The sequence below is a fragment of the Bubalus bubalis genome, chromosome 1 (genome assembly GCF_019923935.1).
Source record: "Bubalus bubalis isolate 160015118507 breed Murrah chromosome 1, NDDB_SH_1, whole genome shotgun sequence".
Lineage (NCBI taxonomy): Eukaryota > Metazoa > Chordata > Mammalia > Artiodactyla > Bovidae > Bubalus > Bubalus bubalis.
This window is the reverse complement of record NC_059157.1, coordinates 110,290,600-110,309,086: the sequence shown is the minus strand read 5'-3', so window position 1 is coordinate 110,309,086 and position 18,487 is coordinate 110,290,600. Positions and strand designations below refer to the sequence as shown.

Sequence of the window (18,487 nt, the reverse complement as noted above, 5' to 3'; positions counted from 1 at the left end):
CCTCAGTCTCTGGCTGGGAGCCCAAGCTCTGCTCCAAGCCGTTGCAGGCTGAGGCCACCTGAGATCAGGATTTATGAGGGCAGAGCCACAGGCTCCTCAAGGGCAGATAGGTGATGCTAGAAAGCTGGATGACCTGACTGAAGAGGCAAGTGGACCAAGTAGCGTTCTCCACAGGCCCTCAGGAAATGCCTGAGTGTTTATGCCAAACGCTGAGGTCATCACCAGTGGTGAGCCAGCCTCTGCTTTTGTGACTTAAACGTGACCCATCCTTCCAACCACCCCTGTCCCCTCCCTCCACCTTTTGAGAGGCAGGCGGGTCCTGAGATAGGACATTATTTTATCTTCTAGACCCACAGAGTGTTTCATCTGCTCCTCCAGGAAGTTACTCACAACTTTCTACTCTGCCTCACAGTCTTCTGTAAATGTCTCAGCACCCTTAGCAGACAGATGAGCTTTTTAAAGGAGAGCTTCCTTTGTTTGTTCACATATCTGTCCATCCATGTATTAACTGTTGGGAACATGCAGTTAAACATGGCCTCAGTCTAGGTCTAGTTGGGAGCAGATGTGAAATGATTAATAACACATGAGTTAAGTGTTGAAGGATGTTACTGGATGCCAAGGAAGGGGTGCCCCAGGCTGTCTTGAGAACTCGGTGACACCGCCTCAGAAAATGATGTGCTTGGGCCTCTCTTGGAGGAGGAGAGGAGTTCACAGAGCAGACTGGGGAAGGTAGTGGGTGGCACTTCCAAGGAGGAAACCCTGTGACAGAGGCAGCGAGGTGTAAGAGAGAAGAGGTGTTTGGAATCCACAAGTCTTTGCTCTTTTCAAAGCACAAATTCAAACAAGGGTAAAGTGGCAGGAAATGAGAGAGGCACATGGGGTGAATGTCCAAAGGCACCCAGTTGAAGACCTGAGGCTTAATCCCACTATTTTGGTTTCCTATTGCTGTTATAACAAACTCCTACAAACTGAGGGCCTTAAGGCACACAGATTTAATATCTGATAGTTCTGGTGGTCAGAGATCTGACATGGGTCTTATCTGGCTGGAATCAAAGTGCCAGTGGGTCTGCTCTGCTTCTAGAGGCTTTGGAGGAGAATCTGTTTCCAGGCCTTTTCCTGAGTTCTTCAACTTGCAGCTCTTCCCTTCATCTTCAGAGCCACAGCACAGCAAATTTAGGTATCTCTTTCTGTTGTCACATCTCCCCTCCTGCCTCCCTCTTGTAAGGACTTTAGTGATTACATTGGGCCCACCTGGATGATCCGGAATCTCATCTCACAATTTTAAACTCAATAACACTTGCAAAATTCCTTTTTCCATGTAAGATAACATATTCACAACTGCCTGGGATTGGAAAGGAAACATCTTTGAGGAGCCATTTTCTTCCTACCACACCCACAGAGCCCAGATGCTGAGAAAACAAGACTGCCTGTCCTGAAGGAAGGGCCATGGAGAGGTCCTGAAATTGTGACCTAAGGGTTATTTATAGCCATACTTCAGAAATCCTCAGGTCTTAAGGACTAGGACCTTCACAAATGGGGGATTAAGGGGGATGAGATTGGAGGGACAGGGGCCTTTAGTCAGGGGCACCCTGACTTCACCCAGCCAGCTTAGGGTGTTCAGTTCAGTTCAATTCAGTTGCTGAGTCGTGTCCAGCTCTTTGCGACCCCATGAACCGCAGCACGCCAGGCCTCCCTGTCCATCACCCACTCCCAGAGTTCACCCAAACTCATGTCCATCGAGTCAGTGATGCCATCCAACCATCTCATCCTCTGTCGTCCCCTTCTCCTCCTGCCCTCAATCTTTCCCAGCATTAGGGTCTTTTCAAATGAGTCAGCTCTTCGCATCAGGTGACCAAAGTATTAGAGTTTCAGCTTCAACAACAGTCCTTCCAATGAACACCCAGGACTGATCTCCTTTAGGATAGACATATCAAAAGTCTTGCAAGTATCCTTACACAAATGTTGAGCGGCTCCTCCAGCAGCTCTGCAGGGAAGGCTTGGGCTGGAGGTGCTGGGGGGAGAGAAAGGAAAAGCTAGGGAGATGAGGGGCCCTGAGGGGCCACAGAGACACTGTGACACTGCCAGGGCCAGTGCTCGGAGAGCAGCGCTGGAGGTCAGTGACACCCACCCACAGCCATAGGGTGACCCTGCAGTGCTGGGCTCCAGTAACTCCTGAGCTGAGTGGTGAGACGACAGTGCCCTAGGAAGGGGACATTCACGAAGGGCATCTGACAGGGCAGGTTCCTGGCCTGACCCAGCACAGGTCACATAGACTTCTGATACCATGAAGGACTCATGCTGAGTTAACAGGGGACCCAAGAGGACTTACGGAGAACATCGTATTGAAATTGATGGTGGGATTTAGAATCCTATCTGAGACTTATGAAACTTACCTACCTTCCAAAGTCAGAGCTCAGTAAATGTCTGATGAGCGAGAAAAGACATCCCAGGATCCCTGAGAGCCAACCTGCAGACCCCTCAGCATCCTTTCTAGAGCTAACGTGCCAAAGTGTCCAGAGCCCATCACTGGGGCTCTTCGTTATGAGAATTCCTAGGGGAAAAGGAGATGCCTCCAGCCCTGTGGCCTCCCCTGGCATCATGTCACTGGCATTCACCAGGAGTGTCTCCAAGGCTCAGAAGCATAGCCCTCTTAGCGAATGTCCTCTTCAGCCCCATGCCTGTTAAACTAAACCAACCTGTGCATCCGTAGACCAGTTCTGAAAACCAGTATCTTCTGGAAAACATTCCCCAGGACCCTCACAGTTGACCATCTGTCTTCATCAGCTGCATTGAGAATGTGCAACGTGGCACAGCAACCTGGTTACAGCCGTGACTCTGCTACTAAGTGTAGCCATGTGGACCTAAACAAGTCAAACTCCTTCTGAGTCTTTCTTGATTAGTCAAGGAAAAAAGATGGTCAGATCACAGACCTAATGTTGTCATTTTTATTGATTTTTACTGACATTTGTGGTTTTCTCTTTGTGTGAGCTTTGATTACTAATTTGGGTTAGAAGTCCTCTAGAGGGAACTAGTGGAGAAGGAAATGGCAACCCACTCCAGTATTCTTGCCTGGAGAATCCCAGGGACAGAGGAGCCTGGTGGACTACTGTCTGTGGGGTTGCACAGAGTCGGACACAACTGAAGCGACTTAGCAGCAGCAGCAGCAGAGGGAACTGGGCTTTCAGTGGCAGTAAGCACAGTCACTCAACAAATAAGAATAATGAAGAACAGCTACATACAACTAAAACCAGCTTCATTTGAAACCTATGGTGTTTAGCTTGCTTAATCTTGTTATAGCTCCTGAACTTTGGCTTAAGAATGTGGCCCCAGAAGTATGCCTCAGCCCTGGTTTTCTCTGACAGTCCAGCAGTGGGTCAGTTGATGGGTCCAGCAGAGATTGTTCTGTTTCACCAACCTGTCATCATCTTCCTTTGGCATTTCTTAAACACTATAACCTTAACATTCTCTAAACCTTCTGTTATTGCTGTTTGTGAACTTTCTAGAATAAAGTACACTCTGAGGAGAGAATAATTTGTCCATTTGTGTATCCGTGACACTGTCATTCCTTGGTGTTTTTGAGAAACAGTAAGAGAATGTGTTTCTGGGTGTGTAATTAAATAAATAACATGTGTTCTTTTCTCTAACAGCTGAAGCAATGGAAGGCATTTGAAGAGGAAAACCAAACAATCAGACGCATGGCCAAATATTTCAGCACTCCCAGCAAAAGCTTGCACACCCAGTATGGTGAGGAGCAGAATTGCCACATTAGAGGAGAGAAAAACTCCATGGAGAGACTCCTCACAGAAGTAAGCCAGACCCCTGCCTACTGGCTTCTCTAGAAAGAACTCCAGTCATGCATTGGTGGGCCCCAGTTGCCTCATCGCTAACATTCCTTCTCTTTCCATTTCTCCACTTCCTGGCCATCCTGGTCTCCCTTCAGGTCAATTCAGTTCCTCAGTCGTGTCTGAGTCTTTGCGACCCCATGGACTGCAGCATGCCAGGCCTCCCTGTCCATCACCAAATCCCAGAGCTTATTCAAACTCATGTCCATCGAGTCGGTGATGCCATCCAACCATCTCATCCTCTGTTGTCCCCTTCTCCTCCTGCCTTCATTCTTTCCCAGCATCAGGGTCTTTTCAGATGAGTCAGTTCTTCGCATCAGGTGGCCAAACTATTGGAGTTTCAGCTTCAGCATCAGTCCTTCCAATGAATATTCAGGACTGATTTCCTTTAGGATGGACCCATTGGATTTCCTTGCAGTCCAAGGGACTCTCAAGAGTCTTCTCCAACACCACAGTTCAAAAGCATCAATTCTTCGGTGCTCAGCTTTCTTTATAGTCCAACTCTCACATCCATACATGATCACTGGAAAAAACATAGCTTTGACTAGACAGCCCTTTGTTGGCAAAGTAATGTCTTTGCTTTATAATATGCTGTCTAGGTTGGTCATAGCTTTTCTTCCAAGGAGCAAGTGTCTTTTAATTTCATGGCTGCAATCACCATCTGCAGTGATTTTGGAGCCCCCAAAAATAAAGTCTCTCACTGTTTCCACTGTTTCCCCATCTATTTGCCATGAAGCGATGGGACCAGATGCCATGATCTTAATTTTCTGAATGTTGACTTTTCAGCCAACTTTTTTACTCTTTTCTTTCATTTTCATCAAGAGGCTCTTTAGTGCTTCTTCACTTTCTGCATAAGGGTGGTGTAATCTGCATATCTGAGGTTATTGATATCTCTCCCAGCAATCTTGATTCCAGCTTGTGCTTCATCCAGCCTAGCATTTAGCACGATGTACTCTGCATATAAGTTAAATAAGCAGGGTGACAGTCTACAGCCTTGATGTATTCCTTTCCCAATTTGGAACCAGTCTGAAGTTCCATGTCCAGTTCTAACTGTTGCTTCTTGACCAGCATACGGATTTCTCAGGAGGCACATCAGGTGGTCTGGTATTCCCATCTCTTGAAGAATTTTCCACAGTTTGTTATGATCTACACTGTCAAAGGCTTTGACATAGTCAATAAAGCAGAAGTAGATGTTTTTCTGGAATTCTCTTCCTTTTTGTATGATCCAACGGATATCTTCTGCCTTCTCTAAATCCAGCTTGAACTTTCTAGAAGTCCACAGTTCACATTCTGTTGAAGCCTGGCTTGGAGAATTTTGAGCATTACTTTGCTAGCGTGTGAGATGAGTGCAATTGTATGGTAGTTTGAACATTCTTTGGCATTGCCTTTCTTAGGGATTGGAATGAAAACTGACCTTTTCCAGTCCTGTGGCCACTGCTGAGTCTTCCAAATTTGCTGGCATATTGAGTGCAACACTTTAACAGCATCATCTTTTAGGATTTGAAATAGCTCAACTGGAATTCCATCACCTCCACTAGCTTTGTTCGTACTGATGCTTCCTAAGGCCCACTTGACATCACATTCCAGGATATCTGGCTCAAGGTGAGTGATCACACCATTGTGGTTATTTGGGTCATGAAGATCTTTTTTGTATAGTTCTTTTGTGTATTCTTGCCACCTCTTCTTAAACTCTTCTGCTTCTGTTAGGTCCATACGATTTCTGTCCTTTATTGAGCCCATCTTTGCATGAAATGTTCCCTTGGTATCTCTCATTTTCTAGAAGAGATCTTTAGTTTTTCCCATTCTATTGGTCTTCTCTATTTCTTTGCATTGATCACTGAGGAAGTCTTTCTTATCTCTCCTTGCTATCCTTTGGAACTCTGTATTCAAATGGGTATATCTTTCCTTTTCTCCTTTGCCTTTCTCTTCTCTTCTTTTCTCAGCTATTTTAAAGGCCCCATCAGACAACCATTTTGCCTTTTTGCATTTCTTTTTCTTGGGAATGGTCTTTATCCCTGCCTCCTGTACAATGTCATAAGCCTCTGTCCATAGTTCTTCAGGCACTCTATAGGATCTAATCCCTTGAATCTATTTGTCACTTCTGCTGTATAATCATAAGAAATTTGATTTAGATCATACCGGAATGGTCTAGTGGTTTTCCCTACTTTCTTCAATTTCAGTCTGAATTTGGCAATAAGGAGTTCATGATCTGAGCCATAGTCAGCTCCTGGTCTTGTTTTTGCTGACTGTATAGAGCTTCTCCATCTTTGCCTGCAAAGAATATAATCAATCTGATTTCAATATTGACCATCTGGTGATGTCCATGTGTAGAGTCTTCTCTTGTGTTGTTGGAAGAGGGTGTTTGCTATGACCAGTGCATTCTCTTGGCAAAACTCTGTTAGCCTTTGACCTGCTTCGTTTTGTACTCAGCTTCTTCTGCATTACTGGTTGGGGCATAGACTTGGATTACTGTGATATTGAATGGTTTGCCTTGGAAACAGAGATCATTCTGTTATTTTTGAGATTGCCTCCAAGTACTGTATTTCAGACTCTTTTGTTGACTTTGAAGGCTACTCCATTTCTTCTAAGGGATTCCTGCCCACAGTAGTAGATATAATGGTCATCTGAGTTAAATTCACCCATTCCAGTCCATCTTAGTTCGCCGATCCTAAAATGTCGATCTCTTGTTTGACTACTTGCAATTTACCTAGATTCATGGACCTGACATTCTAGGTTCCTATGCAGTATTGTTCTTTATAGCATTGGATTTTACTTCTATCACCAGTCACATCCACAACTGGGTGTTGTTTTTGCTTTGGCTCCGTCTGTTCATTCTTTCTGGAATTATTTCTCCACTGTTTTCCAGTAGCATATTGGGCACCTACCGACGTGGGGAGTTTATCTTTCAGTGTCCTATCTTTTTGCCTTTTCATACTGTTCAATGGGTTCTCAAGGCAAGAATACTGAAGTGGTTTGCCATTCCCTTTTCCAGTGGACCACGTTTTGTCAGAACTCTCCACCATGACCCATCCATCTCGAATGGCCCTACAAGGCAGGGCTCATAGTTTCATTGAGTTAGACAAGGCTGTGGCCCATGTGGTCAATTTGATTAGTTTTCTGTGATCTTGGTTTTCATTCTATCTGCCCTCTGATGGATTAGGATAAGAGGCTTATGGAAGCTTCCTGATGGGAGAGACTAACTGAGGGGGAAACTGGGTCTTGTTCTGATGGGCAGGGCCATGCTCTCTAAATCTTTAATCCAATTTTCTGTTGATGGTGGGGCTGTGTTCCCTCCCTGTTGTTTGACCTGAGGCCAAACTATGGTGGAGGTAATGAAGAGAATAGTGACTTCCTTCAAAAGGTCCCGTGCAAGCACTGCTGCCCTCAGTGCTCCCAACCCTGCAGCAGGCCACCACCAACCCATGCCTCTGCTGGGGACTTCTGGACACTCACGGGCAAGTCTGGTTAGTCTCTTGTGGGGTCACTGCTCCTTTCTCCTGGGTCTTGGTGTGCACAAGGTTTCCCTTCAGTTCAGTTCAGTCACTCAGTCATGTCTGACTCTTTGCAACCCCATGGACTGCAGCACACCAGGCCTCCCTGTCCATCACAGACTCCTGGAATTTACTGAAACTCATGTCCATAGAGTCGGTGATGCCATCCAACCATCTAAGGAGAAGGTCATCCCCTTCTCCTCCTGCCCTCAATCTTTCCCAGCATCAGGGTCTTTTCAAATGAGACAGCTCTTCGCATCAGATGGCCAAAGTATTGGAGTTTCAGCTTCAAAATCAGTCCTTCCAATGAACATTCAGGACTGATTTCCTTTAGGATGGACTGGTTGGATCTCCTTGTGGTCCAAGGGACTCTCAAGAGTCTTCTCCAACACCACAGTTCAAAAGCATCAATTCTTTGGCACTCAGCTTTCTTTATAGTCCAACTCTCACATCCATATGTCATGCGAGTGTATGTTCCTCGGTTCTTTGTCTCGTCACAACAAAGATTTGGAGCAACGGACATTAAAGCCCTTGGCGTATCACAGCTCTCGGGTCTTGGACAAACCGTGTTACAGCTCTTAGGCAAATCAGTGTTACAGCTCCATTTTATTTAGAAGATAGCAGGAGAGTGAGAGAGAGAGAGAGAGAGAGTGTGCGTGCACGCGGGAGATAGAGTCCCAGAGAAAGCGCTTTGGCTCCTCCTTTTATATGTTTTTTCTTCCACCTGGTCCTGCCCTATGCAAATTGGGCTTAGCCAGGAGTGCTGTTTGTTCTGTTTGTTCTGCCTGAAGTCTTCACTCTGGTCCTCGGGCCGTCCTTTGACCTTCCTTGTCTTTTAGCCACCGCCATTTTGGACTCCTTTTCCCTATTCTACCTACCTAACACATACATGACTACTGTAAAAACCATAGCCTTGACTAGACGGACCTTTGTTGCCAAAGTAATGTCTCTGCTTTTTAATAAGGTTCCCTTAGCAACAAGCAAAACCTCAGTGTTTCCCCAGCCACTGTTCCTGTTGCTGACCCTCACCCACTTCATTCATTCATTGCACAGATGTGTGCCAGGCGTTGTGCTAAGTGCTGAGGAACAAAACAGTCTCTGCCTTCATGAAGCTCATGGTGTAGTGGAGGAAATAGAGACTGATCAAGTAGCCATACAGGTATAAATGGTGATAAGAATTATGAAGGCAAGAAACAGAGTGGGAAGAAAGAGTAGTGAGTGGTGAGGACAGGAGAATCCAATTTAGAGCGGTCAGAAAAGACTCACTGAGCTGAGAGCTGAAGTTAACTATAGATTGACCAAGCAAAGACTGCAGGGAAAAGCATTCCAAGTGTGGGGAACAGCATTGTAAAGTCCCTGAGTAGTAGTAGGTGCTACCGTCTTCTGTAGGATACATTCTTTCTTTACGTAGCATGGTGCCCTTGTTTCCAAGATCCTCTGGGGTCCTTTACTATCTTTTCCAGGTACCAACTAGAAATCGTTGTCATCCCACCAACCCAGAAAATTAAAAAGTATCTAAATATGGGGAAGAGAATGAATAGAGCCTTTGAATATCATAGTAGCACTAAGCAGGGAACAGGGCAGCCCCTAGTCCTTCTTTCTTTTGATCTTGAGCCAAAGTTGGCACCTCTCCCAGAACTGGGCAGAGTGGTGTGGGCTTGAAGAAAGCACATGGGAAAACTTGAGGAGGCATGGGGCCCAGAGGAATTAGTAGTTTTTTTCATACTAACTAAATTATATTCTATATAATTTTTTTAGTACAGAACATACCTGGGTAATGCTATTTGGGAAACTACACTTTTTTGTATTAGACTGACACTTGGGTATCAATAGTCCCTGTGCAAAAGGATGGTGTGATGGGGACCTACAAAATGCAACCTGTGAAAGAATTCAGCTCCCCAGGTCCCCCTCAGTCTTTCATACTATTACCTCTGTTCTGGACCATTTTTATCCATCAGAGTATACTTCATGTCTTTACTATTTATGAAGCAGTCAGGACCTTTTTTCAAAGCCAGATTTCTTCCCACCTGGCAAGGCAGTAGCATTGCCATTGATACTCTGAAGTCTTCAAAGAAGCTTTTTTTTTTCCTCTCCCCCCAGCTAAACAGAAGGCCAGAAACTTGGCGAGAACACCCAGCATGGTTTTCATTCACAATCAGCTCATGTTGGAACAGCCAAGTGGCCTGACTCTTTAGCCTTATGGTAATTTGTGATGTGCTTTTTGTACTCCTGCCATGCTACCCTGTTTCCCACGCAGTGACTGAATCTGCTGTGTCCAGAAAGATGCCTCGAGTCTGCAGAGGAAGAGCCATAATAGGGAGCAGATGCTTAGGCAGTAAAATGCTGGCCTCCTGCCCCCTACTCCCCACACCTGGAACATATTTCCAGAACAGGCCTGAGAACCAGCAGCCCATCCCAGGGCCCTGTGGCAGGCCAGGAGAGGCTCCAGCATCTGCATCCCCACCTCCAGCCCTGCCCAGGACATAAACACAGGAGTCTCTCTTGCCTCCCTGAGTCCAGCTTCTTGGCTGCACTTCCCTCCTCTGCAGCCCCTCTGCCACCCTGGTGTCCTCCTACTTTCCCATGGTCTAGGTGGTTCATTTTCTCATTCTTCCCCCCTTTCCCTGTGGCTGGGGTCCCCAGAGGCTGTTTGGGGCAGCATCCACCCTTAGTTCCCAGGCTGTGTGGAAGCCAGCAGGTAAAACCCTCCCAGAGCTGGAGGGACTTCCCTGTACATTCTGTAGCAGAGGAAATTCACCTATTACTTTTCTTCCTTGAAGCACAGAAACAAGATATTCCATTTCTCCTTGTGGCCTGCAGCCTATGAAACATCCCCACAGATGTTTTGCTTCCCTGGGTGTGCCTAAAGTAATTGTTAATAAGCTCATTTCAATGCAGCCGCCATGGTCTGTCAGATTTTGGTCTCACAATGGCAAACCACGCCTCTGATTAGTATGCAGTCACGGTGAAAACAAAGTTCCACTTCCTTTTCTGTAAGAAGGGAGATTTACTGATTAGGCTGACTGTTTCTAAATCTGTCACCAGCCAGCTTCAGATGTTTGGTTTGCTGGAGAAGAGTATTCCTCCCGATCAAATGTGTATACTGTTTTCTTATAATGTGACAGGCTTCCCAGGTGGCACAAGTGGTAAAGAATCCGCCTGTCAGTGCAGGAGATATCCACAGACATGGGTTCGATCCCTGAGGTGGGAAGATCCCCTGGAGAAGGAAATGACGACCCACTCCAGTATTTCTTGCCTGGAAAATCTTATGGACAGAGGAGCCTGGTGGGCTGTAGTCCATGGGGTCACAAAGAGTAGGACACAACTGAGCATGCGCACGCCACACCATACACTGAGAAATTTGTAAATAAGGCACAAGAAGGCAGCACAGTTTGCTTGCTGGGGCAGTTGTCATCAGCTGATGGCTCCCTCCCAATTCTGTGAGACGGCAGAGGCCTCCTGAAGCCAGCCTGAGAATGTGGAAGGTGGGCTTCACAAGTAAGGGCTGGCGAAAAGAGAGTTGGGGTACCTCCAGTGCAGCCAGCACAGCCACCCACTCAGAGAGATACCTGGCACCACCCAGTTATCGAAGAGCCTGAGTGAATTCTTCCTGTGACTCACCCACTCTGCTCCTGGCAAGTCCTTGAATCACCTATGTTTCCCTGACAACGCCCAGTCTTCCCTGCTCTGCGCCTGAGAAGGGTGAACAGGCAGGCAGGCGCTCTGCTGGAAGTCCTTCCGCTTATTCACCGGTTGCTCACTGGTCCCAGGACTCTCTCCCGAGGATAAGAGAAGCAGACTAAATCAGGATGAAACTGGGAGTACCATAGTCAGAAAAATCACCTCCTGCTTATAAGTCACCTCCAGGCTTATAAGTCCAAGCACTCTTGGAGTTGCTGCCAGAAGACTACTGTCAGACTAGTTTACTTAATTTACTGTTCCCTCAAAGAGTCACTTCTGGGCAACTCTTCCATATCTTTCTTAATTAATTTTTATTGGAGTACAGTTGCTATATAATGTTGTGTTAGTTTCTTCCATACAACAAAGTGAATCTGCTATATGTATACATATATCCCTGCTTTTTTAGATTTCATTCCCATTTAGGTCACTACAGAGCACTGAGTAGCATTCCCTGTGCTATACAGTAGTTAACTCTTCCATATCTACTCTAGAAGAGACCACAGGTGTCCATAGGTGACTTGTGTCAGGAATCCTAAAGAAGGAAAACACCCTTTTATTTCTAGGGCATAACAAATGAATAGGCTTCTCAGGTGGCTCAGTGGGTAAAGAATCTGCTTGCAGTGCAGGAGTCGCAGGAAACACAGGTTCGATCCCTGGGTTGGGAAGATCCCCTGGAGAAGGGCATGGCAACCCACTCCAGTATTCTTGCATTGAGAATCCCATGGACAGAGGAGCCTGGTGGGCTACAGTCCATGGGGTCTCAAAGAGTCAGACTTGACTGAGTAACTGAGCATGCTTGCAATAAAGTAAAAGTCACTCAGTCGTGTCCAACTCTTTGCAACCCCATGGACTATATGGTCCATGGAATTCACCAGGCCAGAATACTGGAGTGGGTAACCATTCCCTTCTCCAGAGGATCTTCCCAACCCAGGGACTGTACCCAGATTTCCCACATTGCAGGCAGATTCTTTACCAGCTGAGCCACCAGGGATACCCATGCTTGCAATAAATGGACATCTAAATACTCACCCTGAACTTCTAAAGGGGATGGCAACAGTTCAGTCAGTTCAGTCACTCAGTCGTGTCCGACTCTTTGCAACCCCATGAACCGCAGCACACCAGGCCTCCCTGTCCATCACCAACTCCTGGAGTCCACCCAAACCCATGTCCATTGAGTCGGTGATGCCATCCAACCATCTCATCCTCTGCCGTCCCCTTCTCCTCCTGCCCTCAATCTTTCCCAGCATCAGGGTCTTTTAAAATGAGTCAGCTCTTCGCATCAGATGGCCAAAGTATTGGAGTTTCAGCTTCAAAATCAGTCCTTCCAATGAACGCCAGGACTGATCTCCTTTAGGACGGACTGGTTGGACCTCCTTGCATTCCAAGGGACTCTCAAGAGTCTTCTCCAACACCACAGTTCAAATGCATCAGTTCTTCGGCACTCAGCTTTCTTTATAGTCCAACTCTCACATCCATACATGACCACTGGAAAAACCATAGCCTTGACTAGACAGACCTTTGTTGGCAAAGTAATGTCTCTGCTTTTTAATATGCTGTCTAGGTTGGTCATAACTTTCCTTCCAAGGAGTTCAGTTCAGTTCAGTTCAGTCGCTCAGTCATGTCTGACTCTGTGACCCCATGAATTGCAGCACGCCAGGCCTCCCTGTCCATCACCAACTCCCAGAGTCCACCCAAACCCATGTCCATTAAGTCGGTGATGCCATCCAACCATCTCATCCTCTGCCGTCCCCTTCTCCTGCCCTCAATCTTTCCCAGCATCAGAGTCTTTTCCAATGAGTCAGCTCTTCACATCAGGTGGCCAAAGTATTGGAGTTTCAGCTTCAAAATCAGTCCTTCCAATGAACGCCAGGACTGATCTCCTTTAGGATGGACTGGTTGGATCTCCTTGCAGTCCAAGGGACTCTCAAGAGTCTTCTCCAACACCACAGTTCAAATGCATCAGTTCTTCGGCACTCAGCTTTCTTTATAGTCCAACTCTCACATCCATACATGACCACTTGAAAAACTATAGCCTTGACTAGACAGACCTTTGTTGACAAAGTAATGTCTCTGCTTTTTAACATGCTGTCTAGGTTGGTCATAATTTTCCTTCCAAGGAGTAAGCGTCTTTTAATTTCATGGCTGCAATCACCATCTGCGGTGATTTTGGAGCCCAGAAAAATAAAGTCAGCCACTGTTTCCACTGTTTCCCCATCTATTTGCCACAAAGTGATGGGACCAGATGCCATGATCTTCATTTTCTGAATGTTGAGTTTTCAGCCAACTTTTTCACTCTCCTCTTTCACTTTCACCAAGAGGGTCTTTAGTTCTTCTTCACTTTCTGCCATAAGGGTGGTGTCATCTGCATATCTGAGGTGATTGATATTTCTCCCGGCAATCTTGATTCCATCTTGTGCTTCCTCCAGCCCAGTGTTTCTCATGATGTACTCTGCATATAAGTTAAATAAGCAGGGTGACAATATACATCCTTGATGTACTCCTTTTCCTGTTTGGAACCAGTCTGTTGTTCCATGTCCAGTTCTAACTGTTGCTTCCTGACCTGCATACAAATTTCTCAAGAGGCAGATCAGGTGGTCTGGTATTCCCATCTCTTGAAGAATTTTCCACAAACCCTTCCGCAAACCCTCAACCGTGTCATCTGCCCCAAGACCATCAGTTCCCCATGATGATCTCTTTCCTGCTCCACTGCCTTCAAACAGAAATTTCAGAAGGTGGACATCAGGTCTGAACTAGGCACACAGCTGCTGTAGCACCAGAAGGTTCTCAGGGCACACACACTCCTCCTCCTACTTTGTGCCCCATGGTCCTGCAGTTAGAATGGCATATCTCTGTAGCTGTCACCTGCCAGCATCCTAGGCACAGCCTATTTATCAACTAACAGCCACGCAGCAGGTAGGCAGCTCAGCTTCTCCAGTAATTCTGATGCTTGCACTTCTTTGGGTGATACCAACAGCTGATAGTGTCACATGATAGTGTTGGCCTCCCACCCCCATGTGTCAGCCGAGGCAGGTGATAACACCAACCTGATATTCTCACTCCACCCTAAACCCCAGCTCCACCCCTGGCTCCAGTCTTGTCACACTGGCCCAGGAATCTATCATTTCCATATTCTCCCCATTTTCTAGGCTATTTAGCAAGAGGTAGGATGCTTGTTTCCCCAGTCCTTCATTCCCTTCACAAATGCCTCAAAGTCATCTGTATTTTGCAAAAGTGTGATTGATATACCCAGAGATGGGCCATCCCAAACACTGTTTAGACTGCGGTTCTGCAGAGCGACCTCACACCCTCCTCAGTCCTGAGAGGGTCTGCAGCAGCCAGCAGGCAGCTAGACTGTGCCCCACCCCCACTCCCCGCAATCTCTCTTATTGCAGACAGTGCTACAGTTTGGGGACATATGGGGGGATTAAGATCATATAACAATAAAGGATAGTTAATCTTCACTGAGAACATATATCAGTTTATTGTGCTAAACCCTTTATATGCATCATCTCATTTCACTTCAAGAAGGTGCCTCCTCAGGACCTTAAGATCACCAGCTAGTATTGGAGAAATGGATTTAAACTGAGATCTCTCCTCCATGGGAGACACTGTGAAAACATCTTTTGTTGATGGTTTTGCTTTTGTTTTATAGAAAAATGCTGTGATTGAAAGCCTGCAAGAACAAGTAAACAATGCCAGAGAGAAGCTAGTGAGACTGATGTCAGCAGGGTGCTCCTCTGACCTCCCAGAGGAGGCTGTGCCACCTGCCTCTTCCCACCACAAGGACATCATGGCCACAGCCTCTGCCCATAGCCTGGCACCTCAAGGGCCTTCAGAATGTCTCTCTGACTCTCAGAATGATACCAGTGCGGCCACCCAGGACTCCCAGAGCACCTCAGTGCTGGCCTCAAGTGTACAAGGCCTCAGGGGGCCTGTGAAGGATACCAGCCCCTCCACAGGGCAGAAGCAGAAATTTTCTGACTTGAAAGACCTTTCTAATCCTTTACATTTGGGCTGCAGCCAGAAGCCATGGGCTGAGCAAAGCCAGACTGCAGAAAGAAGAGACCTGGTACCCATGGCCCTCCACCAGTGTCTCATAGAAAGTGAAGAAGGCTCTGTTCCCCAGAGACACGGGCAGGTAGAGAACTCAGAGGGGCCCCCAGAGCAACTGGGGTCAAGAGTCAATTCAGTGATCAGGGAGAAACTTCAGGAAGTCCTCCAAGATCTGGGCCTGGGCCCTGGGGCTCCCCTCCCCTCTTCCTTGTCTTGTCCCCAGCAGCCCTGGAAGAGCATCGCTGCCCACAGCCCCCAGAAGGTGCCCCTCTCCAAGGAGCCAGGCTTCAGCCCGTCCATGGTGAGGAGAAGGCGGGCGGCACAGCGGGCTCGCTCACACTTTCTAGGCGCTGCACCCTCCTATGTGGGGCATCGGGTAAACAGGGCCATTTCTGGGCAAAATGTACAGGACAGCCCCTGCCTGGACCCCCAAACTGCTGATCCCAGGGTAGCAAGACCCTCTTCTGGGAATCCTTTAGTACTCCCTGCTCCTCGAGGCAAGCCAGGCACCCTAGAGGGCCACACACAGCGCCAGGCAGAGCCCCGGGGAGCCGAACGGAGCCTCGAATCCTTTCCCCAAAAGTCTTCTGGCTCTGGCCGGAAGCTGTGTCCCGCTGCCCCACGCCCATCCAGGGCCTCCCCCGACCTGCCTGGGCAGCGGCAGCCCCCAGGGTCCCCAGGCTGCCCCTCCCTGTCTTCTCCTAGTAGCTACCTTGACACCGAATCCAGCAGCTCAGACGAGCTCTTCTGCCGCTGCCACCGGCCCTACTGCGAGATCTGCTTCCAGAGCTCCTCTGAGTCCAGTGACAGTGGCTCGTCAGACACCGACCCGGAGCCTGCGGGGGCGCGGGCTTCCTGGGAAAAGCTGTGGGCCCGCTCGAAGCCTGTCGTGAACTTCAAAGATGATTTGAAACCCACACTGGTGTGAACAGCAGAGCGAGTCTGGACCTAGGGCTCTGTAGGGATAAGCCATAGCGTGGCCTGCTGTGGCCTTCAGGGAACAGTCCAGTGCCCTTTCCGCGTCCGTGCGCTCATTTGAGCACCATGGTACCTTTAGCACTTCCTGATATACACAAAGAGGGATATTGCCTGTTTTGTTACTACCTCACAGCGTTCCTGTAAGAGACTCCAGCTGAGTGCCCATAAAAGATACCCTTTAGATAAAAAGGTGCTAAATGAGCACAAAGGGTCTTCTGGTCAGCCTGTAATGTACAAAACTCTACATATACTAGATGGATGGCTGGGTGGACAGACAGATGGAGAAGTGGAAAGAAGATTTCTGCAGAACCAGAGTTGTGGACTGTAATTCATCAAATTGGGTTTTTGGTGGCCAACCTGCTAGGAAAATATCTCCTATGGGCTTGGGTGGTCCACTCTCGGCAGGGGGTGGTTTGTTTCTGCTCAAGTTTGTGAACAGCACCACCTCTCAGTCCCAGCTTCCAGTCAGACTCATCTCAGAGCCACCTGTGCATCTCTAGTTTGTGTTCATGTCCTCACACCATTGTGGCACCTCACCATCATTGATGAGACAGTCAGACAGCCCGGATCTCTCTCCTGGGCTCGGATGGCACCTGAGGCACCGGTGCCATTGGATGGCACCCCCTTCTTTGATCCTGCCAGTGGTGCAGTTTTGTGGTAGTGGGAAGTATGTATTGGCAATCCCTGTTGAGGTTGGAGAGGCCCTAGTGGTCAAGAGGGTGCCAGCTGGGCCAACATGACCACTGATGGCTACATTGACCTGGAAATAGAAAACAGGAAAATAGAAAGGAAGAAATGGGGAAGATAAGGAAAAAAACAGATTTTGCACATTTACCTTGAGTCTAGCATGGCACTTGGAAATATCAAATATCAGTAATTGCTTATGATAACCCCATGAAGTTGGTACTCTCATCCCCATTTTACAGGTGGGGATTATGAGGCTTAAGAGGATGGAGGTGGTTTCCACAGCATCACAGTGCTGGAGAGGGGCCCATGTGGGAGTTGGCCACAGCTCACAGGATTCCAAGTACATATACTTCCCTGGGGCACATCTCTTCACTTGTTCCTCTGGGAGTGGCAGGCAGAGTGTGGCAGGCTGGACAGCAAAGGTAGCATGGGAAGCTGTGGTGTGCTCAACCTGCAGTCCAGGATGACAAAACTGGGCTCCTCGCCTCAGTAAGCAGCCCGTCACTGCCTCACTGCCTTGGGAGCCCACCCACACCTCCCACAGCAGCCGGGGAGCTGGTGAGAGATAAGTACCAGGGTCTTGTCGGCTGCCAGAGCCACAGAGAAAACACAGCTGGGTCCACTTCATTTGTTGCTGAGTTAGTTGTTTACAGGCTATTCCCTGCCTCTAACCTGGGTGTGTATCCGCATGTGTATACATGCTTTTGTGCAGGAGCATGGGCCTAATTAGATACGTCCAGAGGGGAGCATTTGGCTCTAAAAGTCTTGCAGAAGATGTTATCATGGACTCTCATTGGCTGCTGACACCTTGTGAGTCTCCAGACACTGGACCAGGAGGCCCTCCTGGCAACACAGCTTCTTCTGTTGTCCACTTTTAAATACAAATATCATAATTTATTCTGCGTGTGGGCTTGAAGTTTCTGCTTGTGCTATTTGTATGCTGTCCAAGTGATGCCTTAATAAAAGAAATGGCTCTCAAGGCAAGTCTCTTCAGAAATGGTAGTTTGGAAAAAAAAAAAAAAGAAATTGTAGTTTGGGGCTGGGAAGGAGGGGTACAGACAAGACTGAAGCACCCAAAGGAGTGGAAACAAAGCAGCACTTAGAGTTGCTGTTGGCTTACCGTGGGATCCAAGTGCATTTCCCACCACACTTCCGCTGGTAAGATTCCTCTTACATCTCCATGTGCAGCTTCCTATCCCAGGAACACCCGTGAGTAGAGGAGACTGGACCCTTGACTCTTCCCACCCACTGGGGGTCCTGTGCTTGGGCTTCACCTCCTTCAGCTCCTTTCCCCTCAGCGCGTCACCACTAGCAGCCTACTATTCTGTAGTGTGTGATATGAGTCCTCTCACTCTGTCCACTCCTACACCCTCAGTTCCCCCAGCCCAGCCCATCTATATCTCCATGCCTCTTCTATCTAGAATTCCTCTCTGTTTTGTGCACCTTGTGAATTACTCATCCCTCAAGGCTCAGGTAGAGCATTCACTCTCTCCTCAGCCTTTCCTGAGCATCCTTCAGGTAAAAACAACATCCCCCAGTTAAATGAAGAAAGGTGTTTTGGGGCCCATGTTTCAAACTTGGTTGTAAAGAAGCTTCTATCATACATTTTACCTAGACTGACTTTGTAACACTTGCTAGACTTTGTTGAAAAGATGGAGAATCTATCCTAATTTCCTTATTTATCATTTGGCTGGAAAACTGTGTGCCTAGCACACAACTACCTGCCCCCAAATACCCTCTCCAAATCTGTTTACT

At 47.6% G+C, this 18,487-nt stretch overlaps 1 protein-coding gene across 7 annotated transcripts in view; it reads left to right on the top strand.

The window, feature by feature from the left end:
• GPR156 (G protein-coupled receptor 156) overlaps nt 1–17,712 on the top strand; it is a 110,037-nt gene extending 92,325 nt beyond the window's left edge. For all 7 annotated transcript variants that reach the window (XM_006057595.4, XM_045165591.1, XM_044942264.2 and 4 more), the window contains 2 exons: nt 3,648–3,806; nt 14,667–17,712. In XM_006057595.4, coding sequence (XP_006057657.2) covers nt 3,648–3,806; nt 14,667–15,995 — 1,488 coding nt within the window. In that variant the 3' untranslated portion in view covers nt 15,996–17,712. The remainder of the gene's footprint in view (nt 1–3,647; nt 3,807–14,666) is intronic.
• Nucleotides 17,713–18,487: the final 775 nt, after the last annotated feature.